At 32.7% G+C, this 18,498-nt stretch overlaps 1 protein-coding gene across 1 annotated transcript in view; it reads left to right on the top strand.

Annotated features, from left to right (window-relative positions):
* Positions 1-204: 204 nt before the first annotated feature.
* The window catches only part of LOC106661563 (laccase-5), an 84,984-nt gene continuing 66,690 nt past the window's right edge, over positions 205-18,498 (top strand). Inside the window, exon 1 of the mRNA XM_014385058.2 lies at positions 205-355. Within this exon, the coding sequence (XP_014240544.1) occupies positions 256-355 (100 nt within the window). The 5' untranslated portion in view covers positions 205-255. The remainder of the gene's footprint in view (positions 356-18,498) is intronic.

Below are 18,498 nucleotides of genomic sequence, written 5' to 3'. Positions count from 1 at the left end.
GACTTGAACGCATCAACTTTGTTGCGAGGGGCGAGTGATGTTAATGGTGGAGAGACAGGGTTGCGTGGGTGTCAACCCCCGGCTGGGAGGAGGCGGTTGATTCGACCTTGAAGGGCCGCCCCCACCCCCGAGGAAGCACTCCCACCCCCCTGGAACCACCACTCCCCGTTAGACCCTGAGCCAACCTGTGAAAGTATTACAGTCCCAAGTCGGCCCTGGGCGAGAACAGTGCCAGTGTTTACAGTCAGTGGGAGCATGCAGATTGCCATCACCTTGACGGCGTTGCTCGCCGCGGCGGCTGCGACCAAAGTTACGACCAACACCAACTCCAACCCCCGTGTCAAAAAACGGACAGGTAAGCCGACAAATGATTGAAATTTGAACACAATTGAGAAATCTGACAATATCCTGAGATACGCGGTCTTGTGAACGACGGAAATGTGTAAGTGATGATTGAAAGTGAATGTCGATTTGGACGGTATTGGAATTTTACGAGTGGAAGTGACTTTTTTTCGAAAATGCCGGTGTCGCCGTTTTATCTGTGGATATGCTACAATTTGATCTGCGTCTCATTTATCGTTATTAACCCTTTTCTCACTAAAAGCCAATGGTGTTGTTAGAGAAACAAATATAAAATTTTCACTTGATATTTCAAGAGATGTGCTAAGATTTGTAACAAGATTCCTCGTTGAAAAAAACCTTTTTGCAAACTTTTTATACACGAATCTTCAAAAATTTTACTCGAATTTAAATTACTAAGCTGTTAAGCTTAAAATAATCCTCTCTTTTTACAATACGCAATTATTTGTAATATTATAGCTATAGGTTTTTTCCGATCAATACGAAAACATATAAAACACACATAGGCAGCGTGGTAAATGAAATATATAAAAATTCTGAAATAAATAATATTTATTTTAAAGTTAAATTTTGAAATATAGACTCAACGTGTGTTCAAAAAGTTTAAAAAAAACCAACTGGCGACCTATCAAAAACTTGAGGGAAATGCTTGCTTCTTTCATTTTACAACACAATTTTCATTAACCATTCATACGGATGCATTTTAAAAATGAAGGATTTGGCGGGAAAATATTTTTTTAAACAAAAAAATTGTTAAAAACGAACTATGAAAAACTTACGATTATGGCAAATTAGGACGATCGTAAAATACTTTTTCAATACATACATATGATCAAATTTATCAATTTCAATCGAACAAGTAGAAAATTTAAATTTGTTTAATTTAATTTCATGAAACAGTACGTTTTTGAACAATCGAATTTATTGTTACTGCCCCTTTGCCTGAAAAATATTCAATTTTAATTTGAACAGGTTGTTCAAAAATATGTTTTAATTATTTTGTTTCTATAATTTGACTAAAATCGCCTGTTTAATAAAGATTTTGAAAACTGCATTTGATGTAATTTACAATTCGCGACCTCAATGTTAAAGAACGAAATTTGACGTAGAATTTTATTTTTAGTTTTATATATTGTGAATTGAACGATAATGGCTTTCGAGAAATGTAAAACTCAAAAATAAAAAAAAATTATCAAGCTTTAATTCATATTCAAACAAATTCGAAATTAATTTCTTATTGCAAGTTACGTTCTTCTCAATCATAAGTTATTACAAATACCAGAAATCAATAAATAAATAAATTATATTTAGGCTTTTTTAAATTGTTTCTTTAAAATGAGATATAGAAACGTACTGTAGTGTTATATATTTTTTTAAAGTATGTAAACTGTTAGCTTAAATTGATCTAAAGCTTTTACCAATTAAACGTCAAAGATTGCCAATTTACATTTAATTATCACAAGCAAGACATTGCCATTATCACAATTGCCAAGTTAATTATTTTTTTGTTTGAAATTATGCAAATAGTACGAAGTGTATATTGGGCTTAAAACTATAATTTTTAAGCTTTTTAACTTTTTATAATTGAACTTCGAAAGCACTTTAAAATTAAAGTAACTTCGGAGGCGAAACAAGCAATAAATACACAGATAACCGGCCTTTTTTCGCTTATGAAGACAGTGAGCATAAGTATGTAGATGTTAAGATTTATATATAGATAGAAATTTAGGTTTTGTCATTTAAACTGAAAATGGTGTCGTCCAGGCTAAAATTGACTTGAAAAACATAGCCAATTAGTGGATATAATTAGGTTGAACATTTTTCCGTACATAGTGGTAAAAATGTAATCAAATAGTGTACATTTGTGCCTTTAAAACATAAAATGTTTCTTTTTGAATCATTGATATTGGCCACGAGACCGTTATAGCCTTGGAGTCATGTGATGGACACAATGACCGGGAGAGATCACATCACTTTCTTCTCCCCGTTTATCGACTGGTTGTCCCGTTTCATATCTCCCGGTCTGGCCGGACCCGGGTCAAAACTTGAAAATTAAAAAAAAATACTATTTATAAAAAACACTTCCGTCATTATTGTTCCGGTCTATTTCTACGTAGTTTTTAATTAGCCTTCTTCCAACTGAGCCGAACGTTTAGAAAGCTCGGTGGAAAGTGTTACCGGGAAGAGTGCCCGGCCGGGGCCAGTAAAAGAAAGAAAATATGACGGAAAAATCTTTATGCGTAATGAAAGGCTGTTAAAACAGCCCTGGAAACGCCTTAACTGCATTTTGAGTTGAAACAATTAAAACAATTCGGGAGATAAATTTTCCGCTCATTCCCCTTGAAGGGAGGAAAAAATTGTGTAATTCCACGATAATTTGTTTTTTTAAAAATCATACAAGCGTTAAATGTTTTATAAATCTAATTGGCTGTACGGTTTTTTTTTAATTATGGAAATTTCTACCCTCCCACGTTATTAATATATTTTCCCTGTTATGCTCGTTCGTACAGAAAAATATTTCATTTCTTTAAAACCAAACGGTTATAATTACGATTAAAAAACTTAATAGATCATGTTTACCTTGTAAAAAAACTAGATAATAATTGCAGACAAAATAAATTTAAATTGGGATTTATATATGTGGCGATTTCATTTTTATACGGAAAATTGTCAGATACGTATAAATCATTTAGAAAAACAGGTATAAGAAATACATTAATTTTAAATCAAGAATACTATTAAACGTTATATGAACAATTCATTTCCCAATTTATTAACTAATAATTCTATGATGGACATATAAACGAATTTGGGCTAAAATTTTGTTACGATCAGATTTCACATATATTTCGTGTTTTATTTTTCGTATATATCATTGTAGTTTGTGTTTACTGTTAAACTTTCGCTGTGTGTGTTTACGTTTTTGTAGGGAAGGGTTCAATAATAATAAACCCTAAAATTAACAGACGACAAGACTCATTTCGTATGTAACAGTCATCCATTTCTCAAAACAGTCTTCGTCGTTCATTTGAGCAGTTTATTAACCAGTTTTCTTATTATAGTCATAACATAAACCAGAGTAAAATCGGTCCATAAGATAAAATACCGGTTTCTTTCTGCTTTTCTAAATCGGACCATCAAGAATTTTAACCAAGGCGTTAATTTTTTTTTTTAATTAGTTTGAGTTAAAAGGACTTGATTATCGTCATAATGGTTTTTTAATGTTGTTATTTGCGACGCGGCTTCAATTTTAACTCATCTCATCTCTAAATTTTATATTTAACCCCCAATTTCAGCCACTGGAGCAATTTCAATATAACCAGCTCAGGTAATAGAAGCACCAAGCCGATTTACATTTTGGACGTGTTTATCAGAAGAGAGTGGTAGAGAAAAAGTGAGAAAGTTATATAGAAAGATAACATGAGAGATAGATAGATAGATAGACAGATAGATAGATAGATAGATAGATAGATAGATAGATAGATAGATATATAGATAGGCAGAGAGTGAGTGAGAGATTGAGAATGAGTGAGGAAGAGAAAGAAAAACATATATGATTAGGTTTAATGTATGGTCAAAGAAAGTTTCTGGTTTGCTAGCCTAATAATTACCTCGTCTAAGGAGATGATTATATAATTTTTTTCTTTTTAGAATTCTGCACGCCGATTCGATCTGAGGAATATTTTTGACCCAGATTCCAGACTGTTCTGATTTAGAGTCTTCTGATTATATTACATGCTTTTGGGTGCTTTGCCATGCATATACATAATAAAAATGATTCAATTTGCATTCCTTTTTTTAAAAAAAGTTCGGATTGTTCATGACAATAGTATTTCAAATAGTTTTTATTGCAAAGTGTTATATTTTTACTTTCAGAAATATTATTCTGTTATAGATTTCAATGCGTATAATAATAACATTTTTAAAATACTAATATATGTATTTTTTTAAACTTTGTGAAAAATGGTCAAGTTGTAAACAACTTATTGTTCCGATAAAGACGTTTCTTAAATAAAAAGACATGGGTGTTAAAATCAAAGAAAAAAGGAAAAGAAAACATCGTCAAAACTTTAACGTAGAGAAAAAAAAAACTTTGGCAATAGGTATGGACGAAATCATAATAATAGACTGGGAACTAATGTTCATTTATGTAACCTGGACTGAAATCATTCTAAACCTCATAACGATTTTTCGGAAAGTATCTTTAACACGAACCACAGTCAATCCGCTTTCCATAAAATAAACCTATAACAGGTTATTTCTTATGTTTTTGTTCCAATACAAGCTTGTAAACAAATTATTGCCGTAAGAGATTCAAAAAACAAAATATTTGCTCTTGCGTTAGCTGAAAACACCGGTTCGAACTCGAATGAAAGGGTAATTAGGTAATCTATGGTTGAAAATTACAGATATCCTGCCTCCGCTCTATATACAATTCTAAAAAGCTACAATCTCATAGATTTCCTATTTTCACTCTTCTTTTTGATATTTCTTTCCACTTGTAGCCTAGTAAACCAAACTAAAACTATTTCGATGACAGGAGTATCAGCAATCAGACCATGATAGAAGATTTAATTGACGTTAGGATTATTTAACCGCAACGGATTTCTAATTTATTCATAACATTCTAAAGTAGTTACATCTAATTTCGAATACTTTTCATTGCTCTTAATGTTAATTTGGTTCGACAGAACTTTTCAAAAGGTGCTTTCCTTTTATTTACGGCATTATAAAAGGTAAATTTTAATGTAATTATAATCTCGTTGCCTTTAAATAAAAAAATACATAAAACCCCATAAAAACACGACGAAATTACATAATTTAAACTCAACTATGCTTTGTTTGATAGCAATAACATATATGTTTATATGTTATACGAATGTACATGGAAGAAACGGCAACGGTTTAAAAGAATAAGAAAGTAGCATTGGGAATGTGTTTGTAGGTCAAGGTTGAAAAAGAAACACGTATTCTGCACAAACTGCACAAGCGTGCATCAACGGTTCAGGAAAAACACGTTCTTCCTGTTTGTCCGTTAGCCTGCATAACCGACTAAGTTAATCAGTGAGTTTTTACCGGCCTATACTTTCAAAAAAGTCCGTATTTTCATGTCCAAATATGTTGAATTCGACAATACCTGGAAGAATTGGTACAATTTCAAATCATAAGTAATTAATTTAGTAAGCATAAAAATGAAATAGAACAAATTCTCATTGTCATAATCAAAATCAAAAAATCAAAGCACGTTCTTCTATGTTTTTCTTGCCTAATTTTGCTTTGAAACGCTTAATCTGACGAAGCCGAAAAAAATACACAATACTCTTCAAGTACTTATTAATTTTATTGTTTCATATCAAATGCGTCCAAAAAGTTACGCAATATAATATTTTTAAGACTTTAATTTTCACTCAGTATTCAAATCATTTATTGCCCACTTATTTTGTGTTTCATCGTACTCATAACTTTTTTATGGGCTAATGTAATAAAATGTTTCTGAAATTTAAATAGTCCTGTTTGTAAACTAATTCGCATTTTCTGTATTTTATATACCAAGAAACCTTGATAAAATTAATAAAAAAAAAGCTTCTGTAATTTCATTCATCTAGTTCAAAGCTATCCAAGCTTATATTTCGCAAAAAGTAAAATGAACAAAGAGCAACGAACGGTTTCAAAGTCAGTAGTCTTGTTTTAAAATACCACAGTGGAAAAAACTATTGAATAATTCAATCAAATGAAAGCATCAAACAGTTTTAATGAATAAAACGATAGGTCATTGTTGTATTTTATGCATTAAATGACGTAGCAAAAATTTAGCATTTCCAATATTTTATGTTTATATTTATGGGCTCTTATTTGTTTTAATGATAATCTTATATTTCTAATGACATATGATCTTAAATGTTCTAAACGGAATCATGAAAAACTAATGGTATAAAACCTGCCAGGAATTGATTGTTTGATGCCCCAGTCAATATATTTTCACGTATAAAATATGTTAAATTATTACAGTCGAGTCAAATTATATTTTCACGGAGAAATTTTCCATCATTAAACGGCCTTTAGCCGTCAAACCTAACAATGGTAAATTGTTATATTTGCGTTCGCCGTTGTGAGAATCGGAGATGGAAAGCTGTCTCCATGATTGCGGAAAACGAAAGTCGACCATCTGCCGGAGCGTGACTCTAGGCGAAGAAGGCCTGATTTTTCAGACACGGATCCAAAACAGGAGAGCCTGGCCTTCTTGTTTCAAAACTGACCCCTTCATAATTACAGCCGTTATGAAAATTTTAAATATTTCGACCTGGTAATTACCGAAAACACAGACTGGACGTGAAATTAAGCTGCCCGTCAGCCTTCTCAGACATGACCTGTATGACCTAACATTCAAATGTGAGTTTTTTTTATGTAAGGTTTAAATTGATCATAGTAACACACATATTCATATAAAACAATTGGTTTTTTTTAATCATCATTCACCTATAACCTTTTAATTTAATTGGCAAAAATGAAAAATGGCAAAAAGGAGGGAAAATTCAAAAAGGTGGGGTTGAGATGGGAAGTTGGTGTCCGATTGGATCGAAGTCACGATAGCTCAAGTGGTAAAGCTGCGGCGTATCTAGCTCGTGACACTGACTTTTCTATCTCAACTAAAAACCTTAATTAATTGAAAGATATTAATTGGTCAAGCGGACCACAAAAACTAGTGAATTTAATAAGTTAAAATGAACTATACTTCATTAAAGCTCTCCGTGGCCATTTCATTTGTCGCCGAGAATCAAATAGATTACACGACATTTGAAAAATGGCAAAAAGGAGGGAAAATTCAAAAGGTGGGGTTGAGATGGGAAGTTAGTGTCCGAGTGGGATCGAAGTCACGATAGCTCAAGTGGTAGAGCACCAGCGTATCTACCCGAAGGTCGTGGGTTCGAATCCCGCTCGTGACACTGACTTTTTATCTCAACGAAAACCTTAATTAAAGATTAATTAATTGAAAAGAACTTTGCACAAATATTCCTTTTTCTTATGTACAACATAAAATTTTTAAAATCGGACTTAAATCCCCAATAAATCATGTAACTGAAAGCAAATTGGTACTTTCAAACTACCAGTAGTATATGTGCCGTTTTGTTGAATTTTGTGTTGATCATAACAAAAATGAAGAAAAACATCTCACGATATCTGAATAACTATCGATTAACGGCCACTAATCTCTACACAATAATAAAAAAATTAAAAGTTAGTTCATACAAAATATTGTTCCAAAATATATTCTTAACACTTTGTTACTATACCACTGTATAAAAGGTAGCAATAGGTAGGTAGCTAGAAATAGATAGGTATGCAGATAAAAAATAAATGGGTAGCTAATATTTCTAAGACAACGGTATAAATCATTAATTCATCAATTAACTTTAAAAACAATTGAAACGAAAGTGCTTACATTTTTTTTTTTTTTTTTGTAAATGGTTATATAAGGACTTTATTAACGTCTGCGCGTAAAAAGGGCAGATTTTTTTAATACATATACACTATAGATGATTAGATAGTTTTTATTTTTTAATCAGTATCTTGTATCTACTATAATTCATATGCTAATCTTTTTTTATAATTTTAAACATGAGCTTATTTTTTAAACTTGTTATGTAAGAACTTCATTAACGCTGCACGTAAAAATCCTGAATCAACACTACGCTAGACCATAATTTAACTTTTTTTTTTACATTTTCAATTAAAGCAGTACTTTTTTTTAATTGCTTCCTCAAGCGTGTTATGATATATGAAAAGTAGAAAACTAGTAATTTTCAGACATATCGCAATGTTTTGAAAATCGATAGGCCATATATGAATCAAAGGAGTAATTTAACGATTAAATTAAATCAAATTAAAAGCCTGTATCCGCTATTGCATGCCTATAGCTTACATCGTTTCCTACTATGCGTGTATGACGGAACAGCTATCCTATTACGTTTTGAAGGTTGCTCGGATGTAAATTGACCCGCCTAAAGAAATCACCTTTCACTAAGATTTTGAATATTCTTATTTTGTACGGCGGATAAATGTGTCCCTTAACATTCTTCCTTTGCGATCGTCAGTCTGTCCCGACAGCCAGCTTGAAATTTATTCAGTTTCATTCCCACGACGCAAATCCTGATTAGTGTTCCGCCTTTTTCAATCGGCGGCCTGGAAAGTTCCGAAACGAAGAAAGTCTCCCGGGCTATATGCTAATCGGTCGGAGTTTCCCCTGTTGTCATCTCGGCGAAGAAAATTGGAAGAAGATCGCAGGAATCCGCCTTCCAAGGATTGAATATTCAATCGGCCGATTGTCTCCACGTGGGTTGTGCAATTCCGACAAAGATAACGGCTCGGATGAACCGTGACGCAACGGGCCATACGGCGACCCGCGTCTGCAAACCCACAGAACTTCTGCGCTAATAACGAAACGAGAGCTGGGTGACGGCCAACCCCATTTTACATCCTGCCCAATATAAGGACGACTCTTTAGCTGATTACAACATTTTGTTGTCATTTAAATGTTTCACATTTTCAGGAAGTGGAATTACATCAAAATAAATTATAATAAATTAACATTTTTCACTACCTCGTATATTATCGGTCTTTTTCCACTGCTTCTTGTATTTACCTAAAGAATCCTTCGAAACTTTTAAAAATCGAATAACTCTAAACTCATGAATTTTTGGAATGTTATGGAACATGTGTCGTAATTACTGAAACAGTCGGAGCGAAAAAAGGGAAAGCGAAATGTCTCACTATTATTAAATTACGTTATAAAAAAAATCCAATTGCTATTAAAAATATCAGATTTTGCCAGTACTTAATATAGAAATTTAATCATTTTTTTATCCCAATGGTATCAGCATTCCATTCAGTAGCAATATAATCTAAAGGAATCGGTTTAATTTACTTCATTAAACGTATTTTTCCCTGCTTGAATGCTTTACACTGATTTTTCCGAGCTGTCTAAATAGTTGAATATATATGGGACGGAATTTCCCGGAAAACTTGAAACTGTGTGAATCAGGGCGTACACTTGTAACGTAAATTATAAAATAGATTATTCCATTTCTCCTGCTTAAGCATAGTGCATTGTTCTTCGTTTGTACACCACTTGTACTCGGGGAAAAAACCCTTTCTTAAAATTCATCGGGTTTTTTATGACAATTTGGCCAAATTTAAACCAAAACGCAATATCTTCAGATGAATCGAGTTAAACAGATAGATGTAGGGATATTTCAACTAAATATATAGAATGATGATGAAAAAACAAAGGATATACTAATCATTTTTGTTGCCAAGTATCAGGCAGAGAAAGAGAGAGAAAGAGGGGGAAGAGAGATTGCAATATAAAGTGAGTGGAGATAGACATAAATGCACGATATATAAAAAAGTACAAACATAGATAGAGAAAGAGAAAATGAGTAAGAAAAAGAAAGAGAGAGGGGGCCGTGAGAGCGAGAAAAATAAAATTAGAGTGAGTATGAGATGGAAATAGGCATATTTATAAAGGTAGAAATATAGGTAGATCAATATAAAACGAGAATGCGAAAGAGAGAGAGTGAGAAAGAGGGAGTGTGAGAGATATTGAAATATAGCTAGATAATAAAACAAAAATAACCTAAGGAGTGAGCCGGTGAGAGAGGGTTAAAGAGTAAAATTGATTGATTGATTATCGCTTTATTTAACAATTACTCAAAGTTGGTCTCTAGGACCACTCTTACACCTAAGGTGAAATTAGAGCAACATGATTTCAGAAACTCTACTCAGTCTACTATGCGCAACAAAGTTGAACAAATTATCTCTTACAAACTATACACTTGTTTACAGTGGATTAACGCATTCAAAATAACAAGTAATCTTTAAACAATAACAAACGTAACTTCTATCAGGAAAAAGCTAACAATAGACATTTGTAAGGGTTTAACATCATAAACTTAAGTGACAAATGTAAAGATACGTTATCAACAACTTAACATAACAATCTTTGTTCTTAATTGAGGAGAAAGAGAAAGAGAAAAAATTAATATAACAGTTTATTATTTTTACACATATTTTGATACAAAATATTTTTTATTTTTTTTTTTTACAATGCTGAATTTCAACTGGTAATTTTGACAACACTCTTGCACTTTTAATTGTAAATTAATGATTAAATATTGTGGTTCTATGTTTTATAATTTGTAATTGCTTCGTTTTATATATAGTTTTTATATTATGTACATCAGATCTGTATTTTATTTTTTTATATATGTATGTAGGTTTTTAATTTTGAACACATTTAAGATGATACATGCTAAATTATAATCAATTAAATCATTAATTTTTAAAAACTGGAGTTGAGAATATTCATCATAAATGCTATCATCATTTTTTAAGTTAAGTATAACACATATTTACACCAACTTGTAGTTTATTGATTTGCATACAATGTAAAATGCACATTGCAGCAATTCTATATTTAATATACGGATGTACTTGAGCTTGTACTAAACGTTTTTGAAAGTAACATTCGCAAAACCGACTTTTTTTTTTTTTGCCCTATAAATTTTATAGTACTTTTTTTAGTAACATTCAAAATTTGTTCGTTCCAGTTTAAATTTTTATTCAAATAAAGACCTAAGCATTTTACAGTTCCTACATAAGCCAATTCAACGTTCTCTATTTTTCACTTTCGGATGTACATTTACTTTTTCCATTAATTTATTACGTGCAATTATTATTGATTTTCATTTTTTTAGGGTTAATTTTAAACGCATGTTTATTACTCCAATCCATTAATGGACATCGTGATTCATTATATCGGTTGTATCATTAAGTTTATCAATTTTTGAATCATTTATTACATTTAGATCATCTGCATAAAGGCAAAGTTTACAGTTTTCAAATGCATTATTAATATAATTAATATAAATTGAAAAGATCTGTGAAGATCGAGATTGCATACCATACGTACATTGTCTGTCACCTTATATTTAATTTTTTGGTATCTATTTGTTAAGTAAGTTTGAAGCCAATCTATTGATTTTTAAAAAAAAATTCATTGCATTATGTACAGGTGTTAAAATTTTACGTCTAAGTTCACTAGTTTTCGTGATCCGCTTGACCAATTAATATCTTTCAATTAATTAAGTAAAATGGCAAACATGAGGGAAAATTCAAAAGGAGGGTTGAGATGGGAAGTTCGTGTCCGAGTGGATCGATGGCTCAAGTGGTAGAGCAGCGGCGTATCTAGCCGAACGTCGTGGGTTCGAATCCCGCTCGTGACCTGACTTTTTTATCTCAACTAAAAACCTTAATAAATTTATGATTAACATTATGATTTACGAGAGGGAGAGGGAGAGACGGACAGACAGACAGACAGAGAAATAGAGAGAGATAGATATATAAATACAGTTAGAATTAGGGTTAGAGATGGAGTCAGACATAATATATAGATAAATAGAAAGAAAGTGGGGGAGAGAGAGAGAGAGAGAGAGAGAGAGAGAGAGAGTGAGAGAGAGAGTGAGAGGGAGTGAGAGAGAGATGATAAAGATTGAATTACACGTAGAGTAGGACTGAGTATGATGTTGAGATGAAGATAAAATAATATCGAGAAAATAAAAAGTGAGTAAGAGTAAGTGAGGGAGATATAGCGAGAGTGAGAGAAAGAATAAGGGAGAGGACATAAACTAAATCACCCCCCATTATTAAAAATATCCAAATCTTCACAAGAATATTAATACGACACCACTCTGCAGTAGTTAAATATGTTTGAACACTGCAATCCCTAGACTTAATTTCAAGAGTTAAGAAACAAATCGTATAGTTTCGCAAACAATCAATGTCGTATTTCTAAAGGTACAAAAGCGAGTCCAAGCAATCAGTTGTTAGCTTTCTAAAGATTAAAAGAGTCCCATGAGAATGTGTTAATCAGTCATCGTAATCTGACATGATGGCATAAAGTAAAACCTCGAATAAAACGTTTTGAGATTTTTATCTCGATAACTGTCCTCGGCGTTATAACACTTTGCCTTGTTTTCATCGCTGTGCGACTTCGTGAGATGAGAATTTATTGAGGATTTATACTTTTTTTACCGTTGTGCCAGAAATGAGACTTTGCAACAAACGTCTTTCTAAATCTGATTGAAGAGCTTTCGAAGTTCAGACACGGAAGCCTGTCCTACAGGACCGTTGGAGAAGGTCGACGGCCGGTATGGTCAACATGATAATAAATTCATAAAGTCATCCCGAATCATTGGAATTTATACGACGGGTGACCATGAAAATAAAATGCTGCTGAAATCTCTCCGTTAACTTCTGAAACACGGGTTTTAAATCCTCGAAGTTTGTGAAAAAATTATACTTATAAAATGTCCAGCATACCGGGAACGCCATTTTTACCAAGCGACTGTCATATTCGTAAATTATAACCATTGCTCAACACGATTTTTCACATTGAAAAAACTATGTATTTTAAGATGTTTGGGTTATTGTTGAACAACAGGACAGTCAGGTTGTGAGGCAGCTTTTTAATTGCAGATCGTTTCCAGCTTCATTACCCCTCATCTGTAAAAAATTAGCAAATACGGTTTTATTGTTCAACAATCACCCCGACACTCTAAAATGAAATAAAAACAGCAAAAATTTAGTAAGATTGTGTAATTTTATTAGATAGGCTGCAAGAACCTTTATCAATTTTAGTTTGACCGTACCTTGTCATCGGTCCCAGTCAGTCCATTTTTGTTGCATGTTCAGTCGCAATTGTAAGCGTTTAAGTTACGTAAGTGCATAAGATTAACAATGAAAGAATTTTGTCTACTGATGATTTCCTTGCACTCTCTCATCGCGCTTTCTTCAAATTTAACCGTCGAGTGAAATCAGGAAAAGAACAACTTTATTGCTTTTTCCCTGATGAGTCAGAAAGGTCGAAAACGCGAACGATTTAGATAAACGTAAGACATTTCGTGACGGTCACAGTCAAAACAAACAATTTAATCAAAACGTTTAAACGGTGAATTTTGCTGACCTTTCGGTATTCCAGATCATGACCTCTGCAGTATATTATCTTCCTTCCACGTGTTACTCCTATCAGTTAAAAATACGAATGTATTTCCAAACAATTACTAGATCTATAAATTGGTTCGTTAATTTACGGAATTATTAATTCAATAATTGGCGAATTAAGAAAAATTTATGATGAAGCGTACCAAATCTCCTCTTAATACCTGTACAACAGCTAATTTAAACGTACGATATTAATTCACACAAGCTACACATTTATTTGTTGTTTTCGATGTTTAAACATCAGCATTTCTATTTAGATTTGAAAGATTAAAACCCGAATTGGGTAATAAAGGGAGTATAGCATTCAGTCTGGGAAATAGGCGTCAGAAAAGGCATAGCAGGCTCCATTCAAAACAAAATTAAGCCGTAGCATTAAACATCTACTCAGTGCTAAATTAGAGTTTAAATGAGAATGAGACGGTTCGCAGTGGGGCTTCGTACTAAGTAGGCGTCGTGTCTTCACATGAAAGCGAATACCGTTGCAGTTGAGAAAGTGATGTGGCAATTGTTCACTTCTTTCAAGTCTGTAAAAGGTGCTTTTAACTTAATACAACTAAATTATTTACTGACACGGTATTATACAATAGGATGAATGAGCAAGGCGGTTTTAATTTTTGAAATCCTGTGGAATTTTGTACTACAATGAATAAGGACCTAAACACGAACAAATAATTTTTTTTTATTCTTCGTTGTAATTATTTTGCATGTGTTCATAATTATACATAAGTTTGTCGTAAATTTATGTTCGAATTGTATTAGACAATAATCGGAATGTCTTTTCAATGTGCCCTAGGAGAGGCCGAGAAAAAAAAAGAAGTAAAATAATACGCATAATTTATTTTTTCTATGAATTTCAAGGTTATAAATATCAGTCAATTCGTAATTTTAAATATGATAAGAAAATAATATGTGTGATTTTATTAAATGGGATTAAATTTATAAAGTTTCAAAGAAGAAAGGACACATCTAGTAGAGTAAGCCAAAAAAACAGTTTTGTTAAAAAAAAGTCGAATCCATTTTGAGCACCCTTTAAAACCCTTAAATATGAAATTTTATACCAATAAAAGTGCTGGATTCGTCGGGAGTTTTTTCGCCGATGTCCGGTGTTCCACGTAAAATTCAAAACACATCTTGATTATATTTAAATTCTGCTTTTTACAAAAGTTCGAAAGTTGATTTTTTTTTTGCAAATTATGCCTACATAGATTAAATTGTATGCCGTTTTAACATAAAAAAAATAAGAATTCTGTCTATATTTCATACACTCTTCTTAACACTTTCGCAGTCTCTGTCTCTTTCTCTCTCCTCTCTTCTCTCTCTCTCTCTCTCTCTCTTTTTGCTCTCTTTCTATCTATTTTCTCAATCAATCAATCGCTTACTCACTATTTTCTCTATCTCTTATTATATATCTACGTATGTTTTCATCTAGTTCTAGATAAAGATAAGTAATTATCTTTATCTCCAATTCTCTCTATATTTGCAACATTCTTCTCTCTCTCTCTCTCTCTCTCTCTCTCTCTCTCTCTCTCTCTCTCTCTCTCTCCGATTCTCCCTCTTTCCCTCTCTTTATTTTCTTCCTCTTTTTTCTTGTTGTGCTCCTCTCTCTCTCTCACTCTCTCTCTCTCTCTCTCTTTCTCTCTCTCTCTCTGTCTTTATTTCTCTCTCTCTCTTTCTTTCTCTTTCTCTTAGTCCATACTTCTTTCTCTCTCTCACATATGTATAGTCATAAAGTATGAAAGATTTTCTATGAATGAAATAGTTATTATTTAGCTAAACATCAACACTACCCGCAATAAATTTAAACAATGTGATAAACATTGCATCTATATGATGTCAATATGATCAATCGAAAAAAAAGATTTATTCAAAATAAATCTCTTCAAAACCATGTTTTACATATTTAGTAGTGTCCGTTCAAATCACGAATTGAACAAACAACAGCACCCAAATAGAATTCAAATTCTGTCGAATTAACAAATAAGGTTAAGCTACATTTTCTATTAGGCATTTTCCCATGATGTATGTGGAGCAAGAGGAACTAGGCGAGTAGGTCGATTCCAAGGACGTGCTCACTTTCTTCCGAAAGAGCGTACGCCGGGGGATTAATCCGATCTTTTTTTTTTTTTTTGCTTTGTTTTGTTTTGCTTTTTTCACTTTCCCTTTCGATCAGTAATGGTATTGCGCCGACGGTTTACACGGCGAATAATTAATGGGAAACCGAGGGGTCACGACACGGCCGTAGCCTTATCTCCCGTCTCGTTACCGCTATGACGGGGAACAGTTGGCGTTTTGCGGCTTGAGATTCTCTCACGAGGTGTGAAACATTTAAACGTTAACAACCGAAATATTTCCAAAGAATTTAACTCACTCACAAGTTAGTCATTCGTTATTAATGTAATCTTTAGGACGAGTAACTGGTTACGAACTTTTAACGCACAAAAGAATGGCGCAAATTTTACCCCGTGAGATTTCTCACTTAGCTCTGTAGGATTATACCCCTTTTTCAGATTATCCTAGTTTTTTCTAATTTCTTAAATGGGCAGGATTACTTGACATAAAAAATGAAAAACCCTCTGCATGATGGGATGGTCGGAAACGATCCAAATTCTGTCCGAAAAATATATGCACAAAAGCTACATAATTCAAATTCTTTGTAGTTTTCAGCAATATATATAAACAACATAAAAAACATAATTATAGACAAACGATGTATGTTGAATACCTGTTGCAGAATAAATGTTGAATATTACAAATACGGCTACAGCGGATATGACGACCAATACTAATAGATTAAAAACTTCAATAATTTACAACAGGTAAAATGATTAAAGAAAATTTAAAGGAACAAATTATACAAAATTAAAAAACTTATAAGCTGGAAAATATGTACTATTACTGCTTAAAAGATCATACTTACATTACACCAAATATACTTCTGAAATTATACGCCATAAAGGTCAAATCTTCAACGTTCATAGCGTTATATTCTCACTTATTTTAAAACCTAAATGATTGAATTACTGTAAGAAAGAAAATGTAATCTACTGAATACATTAAGTTGAACTTAAACTATTAAATATTTTAAAATTGATTGAAGGTAATACAGAAAATAAATCCGCAGTATTCAGATGTGCTAAATGGTGCTTTTTAAACAGTTTACAAATATAAAATATATCGTTAGCTTTCGAAAAATCCAACCTTCATAATGCAGACTTTTATTTATCCTTGATAATAAATTGAACGTATTAAAGTTTTTGTCGCGCTAACCGCAACGAGAACAGTACGTTGGTTTGAAATATACCAAAAAAACTTTGAAAAAATACAGTTCGGCACCTAATTACAACAGCAATGAAATTAGGATAAAAATTTGCATACCTTTTGGTACTCACTTTGGTTCTTACGCAACCGGAAACGCTTCGGAATGCCCGGCATAATGTGACGTTAACAGTTAATAATATTGGACTGTTATTTAACACACAGGCAAAAGGGTTTTTTTTTTATTTTTAATTTTTTTTGTAAATTAAAGTTTCATAGTCTTGCACGCTGAGCAGAACATGCCAACCTCAAAAAATGAGGAGCATATAAGCATAATTAAAATACTTCTCATTCCCAGGAATTTTTCCAATTTCTTTGGTTTTTATATTATGTTTAACATATATATATGTATATATATATATACGAAGTGCGTGCGTGCGTGTGTGTGTGTGTGTGTGTGTGTGTGTGTGTGCGTTGTGTGTGCGCGTGCGCGCGCGTTCGGGTGTGTATTTTGAATATAATTTTCTAACTGTTACTTTGTTTTTCCCATTATATTGGTTAAGAATGATGTATGAGTTAAATTCAAAAATAATGGGCAAAATTAATTGTTTACTGTTTTTGTGTTATTAAATTAAAATTAATCATCAAATTGGTCAAGAAGGTCTACACTTGGTTTTCCCAACAATTGAAGATTGTTACATTGCATAGTGTTTTTAAAAAATGTGCCTTATTTTAGCCAAAAGAAGGTAAAATTAAGCTATGTAAATTTAAATCGAATATATTGAATATCTTTTATATTTTTAAGTATATCGTGATTTAATTGATCAATGTGTGCTCGTCCCTTGCATTTTATATCTAATACTAACGAAAAAAATTGTGGATTTCTTTTTGAGGTATTATTTTGGCCTGTCTACTTTCGCTCTTCTGATACCTCTGAAGATAGGGATAAAGAGAAACGTATCAGAAATACTAACAATAACTTAAACAAATAAATGTAGGATGAATGAATAAAGCAATGAGCAAGTTTGTGTAACTAAGCCCGTTTTGCCCCCTCCCCAAAAAAAAATAATTGGTTCTTTGAACTAATTACATGTATTGTGTTAACATGGCATTACAAAATTTATCAGTTTATTTATCCACATTTAGCATATAGACTAACGAGACTTGAATTGTTTATAAAATTAGCCAATAAATCAGATAAATATTATCTTCATGCTGATATTGTGGCGAGAATATTTGTTGTTGTTTTCTAAAACGTTCACATATTTTAGTTCTTTCATTTTATTGCTTTTGCGATATCACAGAACTTTGCATAAATCAAATCAGGAGATTTGCAAATGTGTGTGGCGACGACAGCCCATCTCCCAGGATGTCGCAAACTAATTCAGATCTTGACAAACTGTCAAATAAATGTGGTTGCACAAGTGTCAAAAATTGCCCATTGTCTGGCCGGGTTGTAAAACTTCGAACAATAGACATTTATAAGTACCGGGTTGTAACTAAGTCCCTCAACACTCCGCCTCAGTGTCGTTCCCGCCGGGCGGAAGCGTGTCATTCAGACTGTGACCGAAGGTTCAGGAGAAACCGTACCATCAAAATAACCAAAAATCGCCAATTGCACTGGCTCCCCCACGGTGAGAAAGCTGTCTCTTTATCTCGATTATCCGATCGAGTCCTTCAGACACGTGGACTGTTTTAAAAAACCGGCTGTTCAAGTTTTCAGACTCGGGAAATCGGTGCACTCACCTGCTCACCTACATTCTCTTTCCCGGTCTCGTCTTTGCAGGGCTTATACTTTTTCCGTATATACAATTTAAGATAGAT

Source organism: Cimex lectularius, unplaced genomic scaffold (genome assembly GCF_000648675.2).
Source record: "Cimex lectularius strain Harlan isolate CLEC.00 unplaced genomic scaffold, Clec_2.1 scaffold255, whole genome shotgun sequence".
Lineage (NCBI taxonomy): Eukaryota > Metazoa > Arthropoda > Insecta > Hemiptera > Cimicidae > Cimex > Cimex lectularius.
The sequence above is the reverse complement of the archived record's forward strand: the minus strand, read 5'-3'. Positions and strand labels throughout refer to the sequence as shown.